A 25,334-nucleotide genomic window follows, 5' to 3' on the forward strand; every position below is an offset into this window, starting at 1 on the left:
GGAAACACTAGAGTAAATACAAGGTATATTGAAAGCAGGTGCTCCACACAGGTGTGGTTCCTGAGTTAATTAAGCAATTAACAAACCATCATGCTTAGGGTCATGCATAAAAATGCAGGGCAGGCCATTATTTTGGCCACCATGGCTATACGCCCATAGGATGGCAAAGGCCCCATCCACAAGGCACGAGTGATCACTGAATGATTTGATGAGCATAAAACCATGTTCGGGCTTGTGTTGTCCCTATTAAGACACTTTTTGTTGGCGTGTCCTTTATTTTGGCAGTTACCTCTACATACCTACATTAGCATAAATACAGCACAGCACAGGGTGTTAGACATACTGATCTATTCAGCACTGCCAAATATATGTAATATATCAATAAATGATTCACTGCACGGTATAATCAGTTTCTCCAACAGAGGAGATGGCAGTCAGAGAGGTTTGAGTCAGTCTTACCACCAGGGTAGAGGAGGGTTTTGACAAAGTGAATGACTCCGTTAGTGGCCATGATATCGTGTTCAGGGACCTCGATAGTGTTCACTCTGATTGTGTTGTTAGCCTGGAGGAGAGGAGTAGAGAGGATTAAGATCCAAACACTGATGAGATGATGAGTACAAGCTGGTAATGCACCATATGTTTCTCCATTAGGTTGGCATTGATGACATTATATACAGAACATTTGCTACAGTCGTGGTGTTGTGGTGTGATCATAACATACAGGAACTCAAGTCCTTTTGTTCACCTGACCTAGAATTCCTTACGACCGCATTATCAACCAAGAGAATTCTCTTCGATTATAATCACAGTCGTGTATATCCCCCCCAAGGAGACACATCGACGGCCCTGAAAGAACTTCATTTGACTCTATGTAAACTGGAAACCATATATCCCGAGGCTGCATTTATTGTAGCTGGGGATTTTAACAAGGCTAATCTGAAAACAAGGCTCCCTAAATGTTATCAGCATATCGAATGCGCGACACGGGCTGGCAAAATTCTGGATCATTGTGACTTTAACTTCCGCGACACATACAAAGCCCTCTCTCGCCCTCCTTTCAGCAAATCTGACCACGACTCCATTTTGTTGCTCCCAGCCTACAGACAGAAACTGAAACAGGAAACGCCCGTTCTCAGATCTGTTCAACGCTGGTCCGACCAATCTGATTCCACACTTCAAGATTGCTTCGATCACGTGGACTGGGATATGTTCCGGATAGCGTCGGACAACAACATTGATGTATACGCTGATTCAGTGAGCGAGTTTATTAGCAAGTGTATCAGGGATGTTGTACCCACGGCGACTATTAAAACCTTCGCCAACCAGAAACCGTGGATTGATGGCAACAAAACTGAAAGCGCTAACCACTGCTTTTAATCAGGGCAAGGCGACCGGAAACATGACCGAATACAAAGTGTAGCTATTCCCTCCGCAAGGCAATCAAACAAGCTAAGCATCAGTATAGAGACAAAGTAGAGTCGTAATTCAATGGCTCAGACACGAGAGGTATGTGGCAGGGTCTACAGTCAATCACGGACTACAAAAAGAAAACCAGCCCCGTCGCGGACCCCGATGTCTTGCTCCCAGACAAACTAAACAACTTCTTTGCTCGCTTTGAGGACAATACAGTGCCACCGACACAGCCCGCTACCAAATCCTGTGGGCTCTCCTTCACCGCAGCCAACGTGAGTAAAACATTTAAACGTGTTAACCCTCGCAAGGCAGCTGGCCCAGATGGCATCCCTAGCCGCGTCCTCAGAGCATGTGCAAACCAGCTGGCTGGTGTGTTTACGGACATATTCAATCAATCCCTATCCCAGCCTGCTGTTCCCACATGCTTCAAGAGGGCCACCATTGTTCCTGTTCCCAAGAAAGCTAAGGTAACTGAGCTAAACGACTATCGCCCCATAGAACTCACTTCCGTCATCATGAAGTGCTTTGAGAGACTAGTCAAGGATCATATCACCTCCACCCTACCTGACACCCTAGACCCACTCGAATTTGCTGAACGCCCCAATAGGTCCACAGACAACGCAATCGCAATCACACTGCACACTGCCCTAACCCATCTGGACAAGAGGAATACCTATGTAAGAATGCTGTTCATCGACTACAGCTCAGCATTTAACACCACAGTACCCTCCAAACTCGTCATTAAGCTCGAGACCCTGGGTCTCGATCCCGCCCTATGCAACTGCGTCCTGGACTTTCTGACGGGCCGCCCCCAGGTGGTGAGGGTAGGAAACAACATCTCCACCCCGCTGATCCTCAACATTGGGGCCCCACAAGGGTGCATTCTCAGCCCTCTGCTGTACTCCCTGTTCACCCATGACTGTGTGGCCATGCACGCCTCCAACTCAATCATCAAGTTTGCAGACGAAACTACAGTGGTAGACTTGATTATAGAAGTTGGATTAGCTAACACAACGTGCCATTGGAACACAGGAGTGATGGTTACTGATAATGGGCCTCTGTACGGCTATGTAGATATTCCATAAAAAATCTGCCATTTCCTGCTACAATAGTCATTTACAACATTAACAATGTATACACTGTATTTCTGATCAATTTGATGTTATTTTAATGGACAAAAAATGTGCTTTTCTTTCAAAAACAAGGACATTTCTAAGTGACCCCAAACTTTGAACGGTAGTGTAAATTTTTCAATAACTTGGTGCTAGTTTTAAATTAATCAGTTAATCATTTTTCTGCCATGTAGCGGTATAGCTAACTACTAGAACTACACTTTTCTTTGCAAAAATAAAATAAAATATGGCAAGAATTTTATTTCCTTTTCGGCATCAGACCTGCCTAATTCTCACTTGAACCATTGTTTTTGTTTTTAATAGGCTAAATTAAACATGCTGTTGACATTTGACCCCAAAGTGATATGTTCTTGCAGTTTGTAGTCTACGACATTTCAGATTTACATACTGTATGATCATTTATCACAAAGTAATTTGGATATAGTGAAGTACTTTTTCAAAGTAACTGTAGTTAAGGGAACTATATATTTTTAAGGGTATCTTTAGTGTAGCTTAACTTCTTCCAGTGTGAAGTAATTGGTAGCAATGGAATGTCTGTTGTTGGAAGTAAAATGTAATCTAAACTAAATCATGAATAGTCTGCACTACAAACATCTAGGGACCTCACATGGCTTTATGGTGGATTTTTTTTAATGATCTTAGAATATGACCCTAAGGACATTGCTGTAATCAAACTTAAAAGCTAAGTATAAAATTAACCCAAGGTTAAAACAGTAAATATCAAAGGTCAATGCAAGCCTTTGTGAAATCCTAAATCTTGTCAGCGTGCTGAATTATGTTTGGGAAGTTGTCTCCCGGGAAGTTAATCCAACAAATACGGTTCTGGTTTCTTACTCATCAGATGACGGTTATTTCAGACGTCCTCTTTTTCCATGTTCAACTGTTATATATACGTTTTTGAAGAAGTAATAGTTAGTCATAATTCCTAGTTTGAACGTTGGTTTACATTGTTGATGACAAAGGATTGCGGATGTTAGTAATACTGAGTGGATCTGGAGGAGAGGCTCTTGATTCACTGTAAAAACATTGTACAATCTCATCAGGATCTGTCTGATAATAGCTTTTTTTCCGGCTTTTCATACACACATACATTGGAAAATGCCATGATTTCTTATATATACAGCCTTGTTGAATGTTGAGAGATTTGGACTCACATGCAGCACTCGGAGGTTATTGCCCTGCAGAGACTTGAGGAGGTTGGTCACCCCAGTCTCCAGACCTCCACCGATGAACACTCCGTTACTGAAGTGGTAGAGGAGGATGGTACGCAGGGCGTTCATATTACCTGGTCAGGACAGACAGGACTTTAGATGGAAGACTACAGTACATACAACCACAAACTCTAAGTCTTATGGATGTTCCTTTGACATTACAACCTTTAGGGGAAAGCTAGTAGCTATGGTAGCTATGGTAGCTATGGTAGTTATGGTTAAGGTCAGCAGTTTTTCCTGACCATCATGATGTGGCCTGACAAGAAAAACCTCTGGCTAGGATTTTTTTTTAGAGAGACTGAGACAGACTAAGAAGGATGGAGAAAAGGATGGAGAGAGTGACTGAGAGAGACGGAGAGAGAGACGAACCAACCTCTGAGCAGAGCCAGGTCGCTCTCTCTGACGCCAGCGAAGGCCTCATCACTGGGAGCAAACAGAGTGTATTCTCCTTCCTGTCTGAGCAGGTCAGTCAGACCAGCCGTCTCCATCAGTGACAGGAAGATCCTGCAACCAAAACAACATTAAGGAAACAGTTACCTGCCACTCATGACAACCACTGAGGGTATATACTGTATAACCGGTGTGCCAGTGTGATAGCTTAGCATATAGCGCTGTCTCTAAACTCATCTCTGACTGGGCTTGACCAGGGTTCTCTACCTCGCCAACACACGTGACCGCCGGCTTGACAATGTACAAACTGATTGACCTATAGAACAGGATCCTCTTCAGTGATGAGATCCTTTGTATTATTTAGAAAATAAGATAACTTACAAGAGGTGTACATGATTTAGAAAGAAGTTGGCCCACATGTCTGTATAAACTGTTTTCCCAGCTTGCTCCCAGGTCTGTATGAATTTGATTGAACTCTGTCTGACTTGTGAACTCTCTCTGACTCTCTGGCTATTGGGTTAGCTAAAGAAATCCTTTCTCGAGTAGGGGGTGAGACAAGGTTGTCCAACACTGTTTAATATACAGTATATTCGTGAATTGGCTGCAAAATCAGAACAATCTTTGTCTGTCCCTTGATTAAAATCCTTCCACTAGTCTGGTCTCAGATCTGTATGAGCTTGACCTAACTTCTCTGACTATTTCATTTGCTGAAGCACATACGGATCTGGGACCAGGCAAAAGCACACAGTCTATATGTGCCCAAGCAGCTCACTTGAATCTTCCGTTGTTAGTGAGGAGCTGGAACATGGTGGTCTCAGCTGGCTTCATCAGAGTCTTCATCAGGTGGAGGGCTCCGTTACTGCCCTCCTTGCTGCCGCGCACCAGACAGGAGTTCTCTATGCACACCGCCTACAGACAGACAGGACACAGAACAGGTTAAAGAACCACTTTAGTGAAAACTCTACTTTTTGTTGAAAACTGTTTTTCTGGGTTTTATCCTAAAAACTCTAGTCCTAATATCCTAATTCTAGTAAAATGATTACATATTTGGGCATTTTGGTATGCTAGCATAAGCAACTAACTAGTTAGCTAGCCAGATAGTTAGCTAGCTAGGCTAATGGTTTCTCCAGTCACCTAACTTCTGTTTTGAGCATATTTAAAACTGAAATATGAGTTGGAACATCTGCTGAAGTGGCTCTTTATAAGGCATGGAATTGAACAGTCTGCTAGCTACTGAATTAACAGCCTCTTAGTCAGTCCAGTAGATGGATAGCCCAGTGAAATGGATATGTGTTGTATGGCCATTGTGTTCGACCAGCTGTTCAGAAACAAGAGATGCACGCACACACACACATCCACATACACACACACAGTCGTGTACTCACACAAACTCAGACAGACAGACAGACAGACAGACAGACAGACAGACAGACAGACAGACAGACAGACAGACAGACAGACAGACAGACAGACAGACAGACAGACAGACAGACAGACAGACAGACAGACAGACAGACAGACAGACAGACAGACAGACAGACAGACAGACAGACAGACAGACAGACAGACAGACAGACAGACAGACAGACAGACAGACAGACACACACAAACTCACTGTGCGGTAGATGAAGACTCTGAGGAATTTCCCGGCAATGGTCTCCAGGCGCTGTCCATTGTACAGCTGTCCCAGAGTGATCTTCTCCTTCAGGATGTGGTTCTCCAGAATCATCTTCAGAAAGCTCTGGTCAATGGCCATCACCTCATCTGGAAGACAATATATTTCATATAGATACATTGTAAGAGATCAAAATATGACATTAAATATGTTTGTAAACAATAACTTTTTAGAAACTATCCCCAATTCTGCAAAAATGGAGATACAAGGTTTTCCCAGGACGTAGACGATAAAAAAAGGATTGTCATATGATTCATAATATAGTCTAATGTTGCAGTCTGGTGGTCTAGTCAGTCATTGTAAAATGTCAACCTTATTTTCCAGGAAATCAGATTAATCAGCCACATTGTAACTGTGTCTGTGTCCCAAATGGCTCCTTATTTCCTTATTCCCATAGGGCTCTGGTCAAAAGTAATGCACTATATAGGGAATAGGGTCCCATTTGGGACAAAGCCAGTGACTGTTCCAGTCTGCATTACCCTGGGGTTGTCATACCGACTATACTGATGTCCTGTGGAAGAAGAGCTACCTCCTCCAGAAAGGAAACTATGGCTCTATTAACAGAGGAACTTTTAACAGCTGCTGGGCTGTCTGAGATACAGAGCTGTTCCACACTGTACTTTATGTCGAAAATGGACAAATTATGTAGGGTCTAAATCAGAGAACAATTTAGTGGGGGAATTTACGAGCTCAACGCAGTAACACAGCTTTTCCACCCTGGGGGATTATTTTCTTTCCTGCAGTGTGCAGCAGACTAGTCTATCATACTGGTGATTATTATACTTTGGTTCAATCACATGTGCGTTACAAATGCTGGATTATGGCATAAAGCTCCAGCACTCTTCCCTCAGGTGACCCGTATATAGTAAGTCTAGTATATGAAGCTTACTAGTGAGTCAGCATGACAGCAAGACTAAGTCACAGTTTGGAGCTCAGTGTGCATTACCCACCTGTTGAGAGGAGAGAAACAGAAAGGAGAGGAGTGATAAAGTAGTGACAGAGGAGCTAGAGAGAGGAAGAGGGGGACAGAGAGAGGAGCTAGAGAGAAAGAGGGGGACAGAGAGAGGAGTTAGAGAGAGGAAGAGGGGGAAAGAGAGAGGAGCTAGAGAGAGGAAGAGGGGGACAGAGAGAGGAGCTAGAGAGAGGAAGAGGGGGACAGAGAGATGAGCTAGAGAGAGGAAGAGGGGGCAGAGAGAGGAGCTAGAGAGAGGAAGAGGGGGCAGAGAGAGGAGCTAGAGAGGAAGAGGGGGCAGAGAGAGGAGTTAGAGAGGAAGAGGGGGACAGAGAGAGGAGCTAGAGAGAAAGAGGGGGACAGAGAGAGGAGTTAGAGAGAGGAAGAGGGGGAAAGAGAGAGGAGCTAGAGAGAGGAAGAGGGGGACAGAGAGAGGAGCTAGAGAGAGGAAGAGGGGGACAGAGAGATGAGCTAGAGAGAGGAAGAGGGGGCAGAGAGAGGAGCTAGAGAGAGGAAGAGGGGGCAGAGAGAGGAGCTAGAGAGGAAGAGGGGGACAGAGAGAGGAGCTAGAGAGAAAGAGGGGGACAGAGAGAGGAGCTAGAGAGAAAGAGGGGGACAGAGAGAGGAGTTAGAGAGAGGAAGAGGGGGAAAGAGAGAGGAGCTAGAGAGAGGAATAGGGGGACAGAGAGAGGAGCTAGAGAGAGAAAAAGGGAGAGACAGAGAGAGATAGGATGTCAGTTCAGGATGTTCAAGAGTGTTTAAGGGAACGAGAGAAGTGTTACAGACAGAATTGAGCCGGGCCATGATGTGTACTCACCAGTGAAGACAGAATTGAGCTGGGCCATGATGTGTACTCACCAGGGAAGACAGAATTGAGCTTGGCCATGATGTGTACTCACCAGGGAAGACAGAATTGAGCTTGGCCATGATGTGTACTCACCAGTGAAGACAGAATTGAGCCGGGCCATAATGTGTACTCACAGTGACAACAGAATTGAGCCGGGCCATAATGTGTACTCACAGTGACAACAGAATTGAGCCGGGCCATAATGTGTACTCACCAGGGAAGACAGAATTGAGCCGGGCCATAATGTGTAATCACCAGGGAAGACAGAATTGAGCCCGGGCCATAATGTGTACTCACCAGGGAAGACAGAATTGAGCCGGGCCATAATGTGTACTCACCAGGGAAGACAGAATTGAGCCGGGCCATAATGTGTACTCACCAGTGAAGACAGAATTGAGCTTGGCCATGATGTGTACTCACCAGGAAAGACAGAATTGAGCTTGGCCATGATGTGTACTCACCAGGGAAGACAGAATTGAGCTTGGCCATGATGTGTACTCACCAGTGAAGACAGAATTGAGCCGGGCCATAATGTGTACTCACCAGGGAAGACAGAATTGAGCCGGGCCATAATGTGTACTCACCAGGGAAGACAGAATTGAGCCGGGCCATAATGTATACTCACCAGGGAAGACAGAATTGAGCGGGGCCAGTGGTGTGTTACTCACCAGTGAAGACAGAATTAAGCGGGGCCAGTAGTGTGTATTCTGCCTTGGCTTCCATGGCTGCAGACAGACCCAGCTCTGACACCATATCACTGAAGGTGGACTGGGAAGGGGTGAGCAGCTCCATCACCTGCTTAGCTTAGAGGACACAGACAACACCATTAAAAGCTTCTCTACCACTGAAAGATCAACACTTCTACACTTATTCAGAGTTTTCAGATTTAATCTTAGTCTTGGCGTCATTGTGTCATTGTTTCCATCTATTTTCCTATGTGTATGGTTGAGTTGTATACTAGTGTAACAGCAAAGAGAGCTCCAAATAAAGGTGTTGTGTATTTCGTGAAACAGTTCATTCCGTTTACATTTCAACAAACAAATGCAAAAACACAAACACATGCATATTCTGAGATGTGTGTTACAGCTCTGTAATGAAAGCACTATACAAATTACATGCATTATTATTAGGTGGGCCGAGAGCTAACCTGAGTCAGGCATGAGGACCTCGTCAATGAGGTGGATGACTCCGTTGGTGGTGACAATGTCTTTCTTCAGCACCATCTTGATGCCGTTGACCGTCAGGCTTTCCCCGTCACAGCCAATCTCAATGTTGTGGCCCTCCACGGTCTCAAAGGTCTGGCCGGACATGATGCCCTCTGAACACTGGACAGAGTTCAGCATGTGGAAGTTCAGCAGGGCTGGAGGGAGAGGATAGAGGAGAGGAGAGGAGAGGAGAGGAGAGGAGAGGAGAGGAGAGGAGAGGAGAGGAGAGGAGAGGAGAGGAGAGGAGAGGAGAGGAGAGGAGAGGAGAGGAGAGGAGAGGAGAGGAGAGGAGAGGATAAAAGTGTCAATCGGACCCACAGACTCAGATACTTCTATATATACCGTTATTGATTAACAGCATTTTTTTTTATTTGGTTTACTACATTACGGACATGACTGGCCCAGCATCCTGAGAACATTTGAATTAATATACTGTACTAGCAATGCATACTTTCTATCCTTAGTAACATAATAAAATAATCCCCATCAAAATCAGTCAGTTTAGGATCGCGTTTTTTTGCATGGGCTGCGTCTCAATCCACCACATCCTCCTATGTTGGCCTTCCGCATCTGCGATGGAAGTTAGCCAAGCTACAGTGGTGTTTGTCAGACCATGAGACATGCCAAAAATTGATCTTCTCACGACAATGTCAACTCAGTGGCCTTGTGGTTAGAGTGTCTGCCCTGAAATTGGAAGATTGTGAGTTTAATCCCTGGCTGAGTCATAACAAAGACTGTAAAACTGGGACCTGAGGGCATCTCCCCTTGTCACTCAGCGTTAAGGAGATAGATTGGGGCTAAAGCCCTGTGATAGACAAGCATCCTGTCCAGGGGATGTACTTGTACATCAAGCTGCCTCACGCTACAGAATCAGGAGATTGGCTCCTGCCCTATGAGCTGTTCCAGCTCGCTTGTGCCAGGCTACTTACTTACTCACGAAAGCTTCCTACAAGGACTTGTCTGCAGTTGGTAATACTGATGTGCCAACTTCTGTCTGTAGCATCTGAACAGTTTGGGCTTCAAACTAATATGACCCCACTGTGGAAAGGGGAGACACTCACAATGGGGTCCTCCATTTGGTCTAAACCCCCCAACACACACACTTTTTATTAGGACTATAAAGAACTTTGAGAATATTGGCATAGGTTTTTATACTTTCATAAGCTCTGGCACCGTATCGGATTGTAGGAGCAAATCCATGGCTACCTAGTATTATGGCTTGTATTACATGTCTGGATGAATTTGACTGAGATTTGAACATGAACATGAGAGTAGGCCAGTTGGCTGCTAGAATTATGTCATTTCCAGCATGGCTTCAGAATAGCGAATGAATCACAGGTTCCGTGCCAAATGGCACCCTATTATCCATTAAAGGTCCAATGTAGCCATTTTTATCTCAAAATATAATAACCTAACAAAAAAATCCTTCTTCATGCACGAAACACCTTAGCTAGAGGTAAAAGATGTAAAGACTTGCAATAGAAAAATGAGTCATGTGGCCACGGCTTGCTATATAAAGCAGGCAGACAGGCATTGAGACATTCAGTTACTGTTCACATGAACATTAGAATGGGCAAAACTAGTGACCTAAGCGACTTTGAGCATGGTACAATCATCGGTGCCAGGCATGCCAGTTCCAGTATCTCAGAAACGGTCTAGGGTTTACCGAGCATGGTGCGACAAACAGGCAAATAACAGCGCAGTACAACAGTGGTGTGAAGAACGGCATCTCCATGTCACCGACGGTCCTTGTCATCGATAGGCTATTGCAGCAGACGACCACACTGGGTTCCAGTCCTATAAGCTAAAAACAAGAAGAAGCAGCTCCAGTGGGCACATGATCACCAACACTGGACAATTGAGGAGTGGAAAACATTGCCTGGTGCTACGAATCCCAGTTCATGTTGCATCATGCTGATTCAGGATTTGGTGTAAGCAGCTTGACCCATGGCCCCATCCTGGCTGGTGTCAACGATACAGACTAGTGGCGTAGAGAATTTTTTCCTGGCACACGTTAGGTCTCTTGATACCAATTGAGCAACTTTTCAATGCCGAAGAATTCAGGCTGTTCTACATTTACATTTTAGTCATTTAGTAGACACTCTTATCCAGAGCAACTTACAGGAGCAATTAGGGTTAAGATCCCTATGGGCCCTGGTCAAAAGAAGTGCGCTAAATAGGGAATCGAGTTCCATTTGGGACACAACCTATGAAATTCAGGAGACCTGGAGACCTTAGATCTCATGGTTCTGGTGTCGGGAGACTATTGAGTGCAGGGAGATTCATGACTGTTTTACTGCCTTGTTTGACTCGGTTCGACTGTGTGTGAAGTGGTGTGATCTCATAGCTCAGGGAAGTCCTAGGACTAATATTAGGGATCATCACACCGCTGCCAACCCTCCTAATGCTCTGAACCTTCTGAACCTTTCCAGTCCCAACCCCCTGACTGGGGTGTGTCCTAAAATGGTACCCCATTAATAGTGCACTACTGCACTACCATAGCTGTATGAACGAAGTGGGGAATAGGGTGCACAGCCTTTGGGACACAGGCAGAGCGGGGTGCTTCCTGCTTCCTGCCCTGTGGTGTTTAGAACCGTATGAACGATACCTCTTTGGAAATGTTTTGGAACAAGTGAGAGTGTTTTATTATTGTGTGCCACCCAGACATAAATTATAGAGTGACAGTAAATGTTTAGCTCTTTAATGTGTCAAATTATGAAAAAGCTTCACCATATGAAGGTTTATGTCTGAATAGCCATTATTTCGTAGCCCATCATCTGAAACTAGAGCTCTTTTATTTTTCATTACTCACTCACACAACTGTGGTGAACGCTTAGTTTGCCAACTGTCTGAAAATTCAAAATCCACAGCTCAGAATCTAACTACTCGGCTCCATCTGTTTAGAGTAGGAAAAAGCGCTTACATGTAAAAACTCTGCGGTTACTCAGCCCTGCAAACATAGCGAGTGGGAACCATTGAGTTACTTTTCCTGCACTTTTATCTCATTAAACACGGATATGGCCTGAGTTTGGAGATTTATATAAAGTCTATATGTCTCCCCTCTGCTTTAAAGTACTCTCCTGGGAGCTGCTTTCTGTATTCATAGAAGACATTCCAGAGAGGTGATAGAGCGTTGAAGCCTAGCCCAGCGGTTTGGTTTACCTTGGAGGACACCCTTGTCACCCATCAGTCGTTGCAGCACATCTGAGTCCAGCTTGGCGAAGGCATCGTTGGTGGGGGCAAACAGGGTGTACTGGCCTGGCTGTCCCAGCTTGTCCAGCAGGCCTGAGGCCAGGGCCACATCCTGTAGTGATAGAACACATCATATCCTTCATCATATCCTCCATTAATACTGTGTGTCACCCTGTGTAAATCGAATAGAATGAAAACAAAAAGACGAGAAGGGGAAAGGAGACAAGAGGAGAAGGATATAGAAGAAAAAGGTAGGAAAGGAAAGGTAGGAAAGAAAGTGACAGGAATGGAAATGGAGAAAGAAGAGAGGAGAACAGAAGAAAATAAAACTTACATTGAGAGTGGTGAGGTCATCGTCAACCTCAATGACATCCTGAATGGTGTTGCCCACGGCAGTGATGACACGGTCGATGACGTGCACCACTCCGTTGGTGGCAACCTGGTTGCCATGGATAATCCTGGCACAGTTCACCGTCACGATCTTCATACATAATAACACACCGCATAGGACATGCACAGCACAGTTAGTATCTGCACACAACACACAACAGCATACCGTCCGTAACTCTCCAATGTTCACACAACACACCCTTCAACAACTACCTGCACACAATAAAGCCTTAGCTCTCCATGATGTCAACTTTCCTATCTCATGGCATGAAAACTATTGGATTTCCAATACATTCCATGGGCGCTGGTCAAATTAGTGCACTGCATGTGGAGTAGGGTGCCATTTGAGATGCAGAAGATGATGTTGTGTAGGTCTAGTGGGATGCTCACCCCGTTGGAGTAGTGGTTGATGTAGAGTCCCAGGTCGTTGTACATGGAGTCGACCACCAGGCCGTTCTTCAGGTCTTTGGTCTGCAGGCGTTTGTTAGCCATGTGGTAGTGCAGGGCGTTGTACAGCTCAATGTTCACGTTGCTCACCAACGCACTACGCACTTCCTGTTGAAGAAATGCCGAATAAAAAGGCTTAAGATAACATAAATACTTCACATAACGTGATGACAGCAACTGGCTGTAGGGTTCAGGTCAAACCATACATTCTGGTGATTTATGTTGTAGCTCTTTTAAATGGTCACATTACAAGCACTGAATGGTTTTGGTTTTGGAATAGTTACTACTATCGCTGGTGGGTTCATTTTTCCAGGTACCTGGAATTTTCCAGCTGTAAGAGATGACACTTATCCTAACGTACCCCATCTAACAAGTCCCAGGCATCGTTGCTGGGAGCGAAGAAGGTGTACGACCCAGATCCCTCTATCTCCTCCCTCAGCTTGGAGATGTGAGAGTATTCCTGGGTGGAGATGGCCTTGACCAGGCCCAAGGTACCATACACATTGTCTATAGGGGCCACTGTGGAACAGGGAAGAGAAGGTACCATAAGGACTACATCACCCTACATACCAGGAGTGATCCCAAATGGCATCCTATACCTTATATAGTCTACTACTTTTGATTAGAGCCCTAAAGTGTTGCAGTACATATGGAATAGAGTGCCATTTGGGACACACACAAGTCTCATTAAAACAGCTCTAACAACTATAAAGAACCCCAAAGATAGCCGGATAACGCTGAAAGGGAACATGTATGGGTAGGATGATGTGCCAGCTGAATCTTTATGTTGGTGTGGCGTTGTGACTCATACATTTTATGAGAACATGCAATACCCATTGATATGTCTTAGTTTGTTTCACCTTTAAAGTACACTATAACATTAAGTGCACTACAAAATTGAGTACACTGCGTATCCTGTACCATATAACATTACATACACTGTAACCGACCGTAGCTACATACCTGCAGGGCATCCTTTCATTCCTTCCAGCTTCATGTAACCTGGACAGCACTCATACAGCACCGTCCTACAGACATAGAGACACAGACACACCATGTTTAGAGACAGATCACTCATACAGCACCGTCCTACAGACATAGAGACACAGACACACCATGTTTAGGGACAGATCACTCATACAGCACCGTCCTACAGACATAGAGACACATAGACACCATGTTTAGGGACAGATCACTCATACAGCACCGTCCTACAGACATAGAGACACAGACACACCATGTTTAGGGACAGATCACTCATACAGCACTGTCCTACAGACATAGAGACACATAGACACCATGTGTAGAGACAGATCACTCATACAGCACCGTCCTACAGACATAGAGACACAGACACACCATGTTTAGGGACAGATCACTCATACAGCACCGTCCTACAGACATAGAGACACATAGACACCATGTTTAGGGACAGATCACTCATACAGCACCGTCCTACAGACATAGAGACACAGACACACCATGTTTAGGGACAGATCACTCATACAGCACCGTCCTACAGACATAGAGACACAGACACACCATGTTTAGAGACAGATCACTCATACAGCACCGTCCTACAGACATAGAGACACAGACACACCATGTTTAGTGACAGATCACTCATACAGCACCGTCCTACAGACATAGCGACACAGACACGCCATGTTTAGGGACAGATCACTCATACAGCACCGTCCTACAGACATAGAGACACAGACACACCATGTTTAGAGACAGATCACTCATACAGCACCGTCCTACAGACATAGAGACACAGACACGCCATGTTTAGGGACAGATCACGCATACAGCACCGTCCTACAGACATAGAGACACAGACACACCATGTTTAGGGACAGATCACTCATACAGCACCGTCCTACAGACATAGAGACACAGACACACCATGTTTAGGGACAGATCACTCATACAGCACCGTCCTACAGACATAGAGACACAGACACACCATGTTTAGGGACAGATCACTCATACAGCACCGTCCTACAGACATAGAGACACATAGACACCATGTGTAGAGACAGATCACTCATACAGCACCGTCCTACAGACAACACACAGAGACCAAATTTAGAGACAACGCATGTACACGTCACATTTTAGAGACGGAGACAACACACAGAGACACACCATAAACAGCACTGTCCAACAGACAACACAGGGCCACAAACAGAGACAGAGAGGAGGGAGGGATGGAGACATCCCACACAGATCACGCATTAGAGACAGAGACAACACACAGACGGACAGATCACGAGCTAGAGAAAGAGACATACCCTATCCTCTGTTTAAATATTCAGAGTCGGGGTACATAAACAGTGATCACCACATCCCATGTAATTAGAGTGTTCTAGAACTTATTTCAGAACATCAGAGCACATCGTATATTTATCCTGGAGTTCATCCTAGTGTATTTCAGCTGAATCATCACTAATGTCTGTACTGAAAGGCTGTTTCATGCTCCTGTGTGTATGTGTGTGTGTTCAGTTGTTTCCACATGGTCCTCATTATCTGTTTTATTAACCATAAGGCTTTGTGGTCCAAGGGCCCAGGCCAGCACGCCTCCAGGTTAACGCTACCACATTGTATACTGTAGATACATAAACTATGTCTGCCTCCCAAACGGCACCCTAGTCCATGTATAATGCACTTTGTAGGGAATACTGTGTCATTTACCAAGGACCCTTCCCCTTTGAAGCTAAACAATTATTCTAGCGCTCTAGTCCATGATTTAGCCTTGTTTAACCTCTAAGACATTATTATGTTTTGGGTCTTGAAATCAAATCTGTAAGTAGTTGAAAACCTTGGTTAGGAAATGGAACCCTTCAACTCCTGTATATGCCACAAACTGTTGAATGGGCTGTGTGGAAACTGTAACAGACTAGCTCATTAGAAATGACTTGGGGGAGGAAATTTGAGGAAATGGCACTGTAATCTTTAATCTAAATCAAACAGCTTTTAACAGCAGTCGTAATCATAGGGACACAAAAACAGAACAGGCCTCTTTAATTAAACCCCATGACATTACAACCCAGCTAACAACAAGCCTTCCCACAACTTTAGAGAACGTTCCCTTAAGAGTCTCATTGGGTCATTAACTAACATTTTCATAGGAATTTTCCTGTGATATGCAAGATATTGTTTCCAAGAGACCATTCCATTAACCCTCTACAGCAACGTTTCCCAAATTCGGTCCCCGGGACCCAAAAGGTGTGCATGTTTTGTTTTTGCCCTAGCACTACACAGCTGATTCAAATGATCAAAGCTTGATGATTAGTTGATTAATTGAATCAGCTGTGTAGTGCTAGTGCAAAAAAACAAAACGTGCACCCCTTGGGTAAGGGAAACCCTGCTCTAGAGTCTAAGCCCTGTCTAAGATCCCTTAAGGTATATCATTAAAAAAGATATATTTAATGAAACATTGAATTTGGCATTACTACTATTAGCCAATAGAAACATATTGAATAACAGATTCACTACATGGAACAACAGATAGTCCCCCAAAAATCAAAGGAAGTTTGTTTTGAAGTGTCTCTCTTATATCTGAGATATAAGAAAGATCAGGAAACTATAAAAAGAAAAATCAATATGTATTTAACCCCTTATTTTCAGCACTAAACTATCTCCTTATATATACTGAACAATAATATAAATGCAACATGCACCAATTTCAAAGATTTTACTGAGTTACCGTCCATACAAAGAAATCAGTCAACTGAAATAAATAAATTAGGCCCTAATCTATGGATTTCACATGGGAATGCAGATATGGATCTGTTGGTCACAGATACCTTTAAAAAAGGTAGGGGCATGGATCAGAACATCCCAAACAAGCTCAATGGTTGACATGTCTGGTGAGTATGCAGGCTATGGAAAAACTGGGACATTTTCAGCTTCCAGGAATTGCGTACAATCCTTGCGACATTATCATGCTGAAACATGAGGTGATGGATGGCACGACAAAGGGCCTTAGGATCTCATCACGGTATCTCTGTACAGTTATTTTCCATCAATAAATACAATTGTGTTTGTTGTCCGTAGTTTATGCCTGCCCATACCATAATCCCACCGCCACCATTAGGCACTCGTTTCACAACATTGACATCAGCAAACCACTCGCCCACACGACACCATACATGTGGTCAGCTGATGTGAGGCCGGTTGAATGCACTGCCAAATTCTCTAAAACAAAGTTGGAGGTGGCTTATGGTAGAGAAATGAACATTCAATTCTCTGGCAAAAGCTCTGGTGGACATTCCTGCAGTCAGCATGCCAATTACACGCTCCATCAAAACTTGAGACTTCTGTGGCATTGTGTTGTGTGACAAAACTGCAGATTTTAGAGTGGCCTTTTATTGCCCCCAGCACAAGGTGCACCTGTGTAATGATCATGCTTTTAATCAGCTTCTTGATACAGTTGAAGTCGGAAGTTTACATACACTTTAGCCAAATACATTTAAACTCAGTTTTTCACAATTCCTGACATTTAGTCCTAGTAAAAATTCCCTATCTTAGGTCAGTTAGGATCACCAGTTTATTTTAAGAATGTGAAATGTCAGAATAATAGTACAGAGAATGATTTATTTCAGCTTTTATTTCTTTCATCACATTCCCAGTGGGTCAGAAGTTTACATACACTCAATTAGTATTTGGTAGCATTGCCATTAAATTGTTTAACTTGGGTCAAACGTTTCGGGTAGCCTTCCACAAGCTTCTGACAATAACTTGGGTGAATTTTGGCCCATTCCTTCTGACAGAGCTGATGTAACTGAGTTAGGTTTGTAGGCCTCCTTGCTTGCACACACTTTTCAGCTCTGCCCACAAGTTTTCCATAGGATTGAGGTCAGGGCTTTGTGATGACCACTCCAATACCTTGACTTTGTTGTCCTTAAGCCATTTTGCCATTTGGAAGTATGCTTGGGGTCATTGTTCATTTGGAAGACCCATTTGCGACCAAGCTTTAACTTCCTGACTGATGTTTTAAGATGTTGCTTCAATATATCCACATCATTTTCCATCCTCATGATGCCATCGATTTTGTGACGTGCACCAGTCCCTCCTGCAGCAAAGCATCCCCACAACTTGATGCTGCCACCTCCATGCTTCACGGTTGGGATGGTGTTCTTCGGCTTGCAAGACTCCCCCTTTTTCCTCCAAACTTAATGATGGCCATTATGGCCAAACAGTTCTATTTTTGTTTCATCAGACCAGAGAACGTTTCTCCAAAAAGTATGATCTTTGTCCAAATGTGCAGTTGCAAACCGTAGTCTGGCTTTTTTATGGCGGTTTTGGAGCAGTGCTGAGCGGCCTTTCAGGTTAGCAGTCTTTGCTGAGCGACCTCTCAGGTTATGTCGATATAGGACTCGTATTTACTGTGGCTATAGATACTTTTGTATCTGTTTCCTCCAGCATCTTCACAAGGTCCTTTGCTGTTGTTCTGGGATTGATTTGCATTTTTCGCACTAAAGTACGTTCATCTCTAGGAGACAGAACGCGTCTCCTTCCTGAGCGGTATGACGGCTGTGTGGTCCCATGGTGTTTATACTTGCGTACTATTGTTTGTACAGATGAACGTGGTACCTTCAGGCATTTGGAAATTGCTCCCAAGGATGAACCAGACTTGTGGAGGTCTACAATTCTTTTCAGAGGTCTTGGCTGATTTCTTTAGATTTTCCCATGATGTCAAGCAAAGAGGCACTGAGTTTGAAGGTAGGCCTTGAAATACATCCACAGGTACGTCCCTCCAATTGACTCAAATGATGTCAATTAGCCTATCAGAAGCTTCTAAAGCCATGACATAATTTTCTGGAATGTTCCAAGCTGTTTAAAGGCCCAGTCAACTTAGTGTTTGTAAACTTCTGACCCACTGGAATCGTGATACAGTGAATTATAAGTGAAATAATCTGTGTGTAAACAATTGTTGGAAAAATGACTTGTGTCATGCACAAAGTAGATGTCCTAACCGACTTGCCAAAACTATAGTTTGTTCAACAAGAAATTTGTGGAGTGGTTGAAAAACGAGTTTTAATGACTCCAACCTAAGTGTATGTAAACTTCTGACTTCAACTGTATGCCACACCTGTGATTGGATGATTGGATTGGATTTTCTTGGCAAAGGAGAAATGCTCATTAACAGATATCTAAACAAATTTGGGCACACCATTTGAGAAAAATAAGCTTTTTGTGCTTATGGAACATTTCTGGGAAATTTTATTTCAGCTCATGAAACATGGGACCAACACTTTACATGTTGCATTTATATTTTTGTTCAGTGTCCATCCATTCAAACTGGTACTGGGGACCTTTAGATGAGTCTTGTGAGGCTTGTGGGCGTGGTTCCAAAAGGGTTTTTCGGCTGTCCCCATAGGAAAACCCTTTTGGTTCCAGGTAGAACCCTTTTGGATTCCATGTAGAACCCTCTGTGGAAAGGGTTCAACATGGAACCCAAAAGGGTTCTGCCTAGAACCAAAATGGGTTCTTTAAAGGGTTCTCCTATGGGAACAGTCAAAGAACCCTTTTAGGTTCTAGATAGCACCTTTTTTGTATGAGTGTAGATTAAACAGGCAGATTTTGATGAGGATTTAAAAAAATTATGATTAGATTTCCATGGGCCGCGGAAATTATAGGAGGTTTCATGTAAAATAGAACTTGGTATGTTTAGGGGGACGTTGAAGGAATATTCTCCTAACCCACAGAAAAATGGACACATGAATGTTCTTGCAACGTTCCCATAAAACGTGTCTAGAACATGAATATCTTATATTCTGAGCACATGGCAACCATTTTCTGTGTATGTTTGGTGGGACGTTGATGGAACATTCTCCTAACCCTAAAAAAAACTGAACACATGAATGTTCTTGCAACATCCAATGAATCGTGTTTAGAACATTAATATTGTACATTCTGAGAACATGGTAACCACGTTATGGGCCCTGGTCAAAAGTAGTGCACTATAAAGGGAATAGGGAACCAAATGGGACATATCCCATGTATCCTTATGACACCTCTGCACATGGATGTTTTGTACTCTCGTCCACCCAGCCAGACGTCTCTCTGTAGCAATTGAGCCTGGGGAGAAGGTTAGATGTTTTGTGACTTGTACGAACATGTGACGTGAAGTCCTGTTTAATCTAATTGAATGGGAACAGGACAGGACACCGTAGCTATAAATGACTACAAAGAATTATAAGATATAAAGACGGGGAAATCCAACCTGCAGCTGTTAGCTATATAAAGGGCCTTATCCTGTAGATCATGTCTGAGCGTGTGTGTGCATGTGTGTGTGTGCATGTTCATGGGTGTGTGTGTGTGTGTGAGAGAGAGAGAGAGAGAGAGTGTGTGTCTGTGTGTGTTTGTGCACATTTGTGAGTGTACAGTAAAAGTCTGATTTATCCACTCAGAGAAACCCCGTCTCTACTCTTCATCTCTGTCTTTAGCGGTAATCAGCTCCTACTGTATATATGTATTTAAACTGTAAACAGTACCATATGGGCAGAAAGTTGGCATCAGAGTTAAATTAATTAATTACAAGCAGAGCCCTTCCAGCTCTGTTGGGTTTAAAAGACAAAAACCATAGAATGACACTATCTGACTCCTGAATGGCACCCTACTCTATATATAGTGCACTACTTTTGACCAGAACCCTATGGGCATTGATCAAAGTAGTGCACTCTAAAGGGAAAAGGGTGCTATTTGGGACGTAAGCTAGCTAGACAATTTCATAATCCCACACCTCATGAACCATGACATTACTCGTTAAAGCAGAACAAGGATGCTTCAATTTGTGCATAGCCAGCAGTTCTGTTGAGAGATGAGAACTCACTGACCTTGCTTTATGATATGCCAGTAAATGCCCCAGTGTGTATTCTACTGTTTAAGAAGAAGAAATGACTGAAATGTAAAATGTAAGTTGGAATGCGTCTGTGTGTAGCTGGTGTAGATGAGTCAGGCGCAGGACAGCAGATATGAGTAATATACACAATTTTACTCAACAATAATCACAATACACGTCAAATAAATCCAAGGCCACAATAACAGACCGCAATACAATAAACAATCACTCACAAACAAACATGGGGGAACAGAGGGTTAAATAATGAACAAGTAATTGGGGATTGAAACCAGGTGTGTAAGACAAGGACAAAACAAATGGAAAATGAAAAGTGGATCGGTGATGGCTAGAAGGCCGGTGACGTCGACCGCCGAACGAACAAGGAGAGGGACCGACTCCGGCGGAAGTCGTGACATAAGTAAGCCTTTTCTGAGCCAGAGACAAATGTGAGTCAGCTTGATGTACAAGTACATTCCTTGACAGCAAGCTATTCCACTGTTTTCGGCTGCAGAAATTCTAAACCACGACAACAAATCAGCAAATGCTGAATATACAAATAATAAGGATACATGAAGTAGGCTATAGTAGGAGTTAGATGTCCAGTTTGATGTGGACCAGACCTTACATGGTTGTGAAACTGAAATGTCTAGTGTGGGTTTCAGATCTCTGGAGAAAGCTTTATGCTGTATGAACCCTTCCACTGGGCACACACTGGTTGAATCAACATTCTTTCCCAGTTATTTTAACGAAATTAGACGTTGAATTGACCTTTGTGCCCAGTGAGCTCACCCTGCATGATGCTGAACCTAGATAACTCACTAACTCATGTCTGGATGATGGTAGGGGATTTCGTTTCTTTTCTCTAGAGTAATGGTTTATGAGTAATGGTTGCTCAGTCTGTGGTGGCTTGGAACTTATGTCCAGCTGTGCTTCTTCATCAGTGGTCCCCCTGGGACGCCTACAAACCAGAAAAACATTTCCACATGTTCTGCATGTTCCAGTGGTAGCTGAGTCCATAATGGGACAAGACAGCCTTGTCTAAATCAACAGAGTTTGAGTGGCGCGAGAGGGGGGTTGAGGGCAGGATGGAGTGAGGTTTACAGTGGCTTGTTTCCTTCATAGCAACAGACGATGAGGCTACAGTGTGGTTGGGTGTTCAGGGCTGTCATCCACAGCTCATCCCTCGGACACACATGCACGCAAACGCGCACACACAGAGCTGACAGAAACAGAGCAGATAAAGTCCTGCTGTACGATGAGAAGGGTACGTCCCAAATGGCACCCTATTTTCTATATAATGCACCATTTTGAACATTTTGACCCATAGGGGCCCATAGGGCTCTGGTCAAAAGTATTGCACTATATAGAACAGAGGTATTCAACCCTTACCCTGATTATTAATTGCATCCACCTGGTGTCCCAACTCTAAATCACTTCCTGATTAGAGGGCAACTATGAAAAAACACAGAGTAACTGGCTTTTAGGTCCAGAGTCGAGTTTGAGGGAATAGGGTGCCAATAGGGACACAGATGAGGAGAGAAGTGGTCATGGCTCATGGCTGACTGCCATAGTTGTCTTCTTTTGCACTTAGCCCCTGGAAACACAGAGAAGAAGAGGAGTGGGGAGACGAGCCAGGCATGAGATTACACATGCCCTGATGAGGCACAGTCAGCAAAACCATCTTCACTCTCCCACGCACATACAGGAGAACCAAGACTCCCTCTGGCCTTGCCCCGGGGTTGGAAACTTCCCTCTGTCTGGTGAGCAGCTTTACTTTATACTGGAGATCTCTGTATGTCAGCAGGCCAACCCAATACTACTGTAGTACTGGCATGTGGTCACAGGAGAAAACTGTGCTGTTTCCAAAACACATATCATTACTAATGAGCAGGGCCAGTTTTTTGGTAGTTTTTTGTGGGGGTTTCTATCCAGCATTATCCATTAGCTTTGCTGCAGATAGAAAATGTTAGGACATGTTATTTAATTGAAACACGCTGTCTCCAATCAATCAGTTATTCTATAAATGTCTGATTGTGAGTGTTTGGTGGGGGAATCGCCTAAGCCAGGGAAGCGTAGCTCTACGAATCTTAATTGCACAAAGCCTGTTATTTGTCAGGCAATAGTATTTTTAGATCAGTGATTCAACACCTCCGTTTGCTCGAGCTGATCCTCTCCAACAGACTCGGAAGTTACAGCTTAAAATGGGTCAATTATGAGGCAGTTTAAGGGGACAGTCAATGAAACCAACCATGGAATCCAACACATTAACCATTACACCAAGAGGTTTGGCTTGACAGTCGCTGGACCAGGGTTCGACAAAGCCTATCATTTGGGAGGGAATTCTATTTGTGGATCAGTGATTCTGCACATCACCTTGCTCAAGCTGATCGTCTCCAACAGACTCAGAAGTTGTTGGGGGCAGTTTAAGGTGAGAGTTAATGAAAACAACCATGGAAGTATGTTGTAGCCCCAACCAGGAATCGAACCCAGATCCAACAACGGTTTCATTGACTCTCCCCTTAAACTGCCCCTAATTTACCTATTTTTAGCTACCACTTCTGAGGGGTGGAGGTTTAAAAAAAATAAAGATTACAATGTTCTGTGCCCCCTGGTGGTGGATACTGTGGTTTGATTGATTCCATAGAAAGAATAGACAGACAAACAATCCAATAATTCCTCATCAACATAGATCACATTCTTTGGCTATACTCAGCATCCAAGAACATAGTTACATAGAGCACTTTTCAGCATCCAAGAACATAGAACACTATTCAGCATACACAAACATAGAACACTATTTAGCGTCCAAGAACATAGAACACTATTTAGTGCAGGGGCGGAAATCCCAGGGGGGACGGGGGGGACACGACCCCCCCATCCTGGGAAAAATATGATTTGTCCCCCCCCAATATATCACTGTAAACATAACTCTCATTTAAATAATATTACTAATACGCAATGAAAGCAATTGTGCTGATTATAGACACTTAATAGCTCGTTTTTAAGTTTCAAAAGATTGCGCCCCCCCCACCCTTTGCTCACAATGGTTTGATCCACTGCCAGTTCCTTAGTTGGGGACAGATATGCAGGGACAGACTGGCAGAGACAGGGAGTCTCAGGTAAGTTTGTTGAGTCTTTGTTTGGCAACATTATGAAAGGTTCTCAATTTTTTTGACTAGTAAAATAGGAACATAATTGGAAAATGCCATGGATACCCCCACTCTCAACTTAAACTGGTGACTGAACTAAGATTTGTTAAAGGCAATGGTATTGCTGTTGTGATTAGTTGTGTAGTTTTGGGTACCGGTAGTTAGGAGTACGGCAAACACCTTATTTCTTTGGTTCCTCAATATACATTTACCATATTACAACGTAGGCTATGTGTTACAGCATTACTTTTGGTGTCCCCCTCAGGAATTGCTCTTGAGAAAATTTCATGTAATTGTCCCCTCCAAAGTTGATATCAGATTTTCGCCCCTGATTTAGTGTCCAAGAACAGAGAACACTATTTAGTGTCCAAGAACAGAGAACACTATTTAGTGTCCAAGAACATAGAACACTATTTAGTGTCCAAGAACATAGAACACTATTTAGTGTCCAAGAACATAGAACACTATTTAGTGTCCAAGAACATAGAACACTATTTAGTGTCCAAGAACACAGAACACTATTCAGGGTCCAGGAGCATAGAACACTACTCAGCGTCCAGGAGCATAGAACACTACTCAGCATCCAGGAGCATATAACACTACTCAGCATCCAGGAGCATAGAACACTACTCAGCATCCAGGAGCATAGAACACTACTCAGCATCCAGGAGCATAGAACACTACTCAGCATCCAGGAGCATAGAACACTACTCAGCATCCAGGAGCATAGAACACTACTCAGGATCCAGGAGCATAGAGCACTACTCAGCATCCAGGAGCATAGAACACTACTCAGCATCCAGGAGCATAGAACACTACTCAGCATCCAGGAGCATAGAACACTACTCAGCATCCAGGAGCATAGAACACTACTCAGGATCCAGGAGCATAGAACACTACTCAGGATCCAGGAGCATAGAACACTACTCAGGATCCAGGAGCATAGAGCACTACTCAGGATCCAGGAGCATAGAGCACTACTCAGCATCCAGGAGCATAGAGCACTACTCAGCATCCAGGAGCATAGAGCACTACTCAGGATCCAGGAGCATAGAGCACTACTCAGGATCCAGGAGCATAGAGCACTACTCAGGATCCAGGAGCATAGAACACTACTCAGGATCCAGGAGCATAGAACACTACTCAGGATCCAGGAGCATAGAACACTACTCAGCATCCAGGAGCATAGAGCACTACTCAGGATCCAGGAGCATAGAACACTACTCAGGATCCAGGAGCATAGAACACTACTCAGGATCCAGGAGCATAGAACACTACTCAGGATCCAGGAGCATAGAACACTACTCAGGATCCAGGAGCATAGAACACTACTCAGGATCCAGGAGCATAGAACACTACTCAGGATCCAGGAGCATAGAACACTACTCAGGATCCAGGAGCATAGAACACTACTCAGGATCCAGGAGCATAGAACACTACTCAGGGTCCAAGGGCATAGCTAGCATAGAACACTATTA

At 43.9% G+C, this 25,334-nt stretch overlaps 1 protein-coding gene across 4 annotated transcripts in view; it reads right to left on the reverse strand.

Moving 5' to 3' along the window:
* The window catches only part of LOC106581008 (periostin), a 39,353-nt gene that overhangs the window by 8,019 nt on the left and 6,000 nt on the right, over nt 1-25,334 (reverse strand). For all 4 annotated transcript variants that reach the window (XM_082966613.1, XM_014162658.3, XM_082966612.1 and 1 more), the window contains exons 3-14: nt 13,819-13,883; nt 13,217-13,374; nt 12,799-12,963; nt 12,353-12,499; nt 11,989-12,130; nt 8,769-8,981; nt 8,290-8,424; nt 5,763-5,911; nt 4,920-5,056; nt 4,131-4,261; nt 3,701-3,831; nt 460-562 (exon numbers count right to left, since the gene is read on the reverse strand). In XM_082966613.1, the coding sequence (XP_082822739.1) occupies nt 460-562; nt 3,701-3,831; nt 4,131-4,261; nt 4,920-5,056; nt 5,763-5,911; nt 8,290-8,424; nt 8,769-8,981; nt 11,989-12,130; nt 12,353-12,499; nt 12,799-12,963; nt 13,217-13,374; nt 13,819-13,883 (1,676 nt within the window). The remainder of the gene's footprint in view (nt 1-459; nt 563-3,700; nt 3,832-4,130; nt 4,262-4,919; nt 5,057-5,762; nt 5,912-8,289; nt 8,425-8,768; nt 8,982-11,988; nt 12,131-12,352; nt 12,500-12,798; nt 12,964-13,216; nt 13,375-13,818; nt 13,884-25,334) is intronic.

The sequence above is a fragment of the Salmo salar genome, chromosome 20 (genome assembly GCF_965601325.2).
Source record: "Salmo salar chromosome 20, fSalSal1, whole genome shotgun sequence".
NCBI lineage: Eukaryota > Metazoa > Chordata > Actinopteri > Salmoniformes > Salmonidae > Salmo > Salmo salar.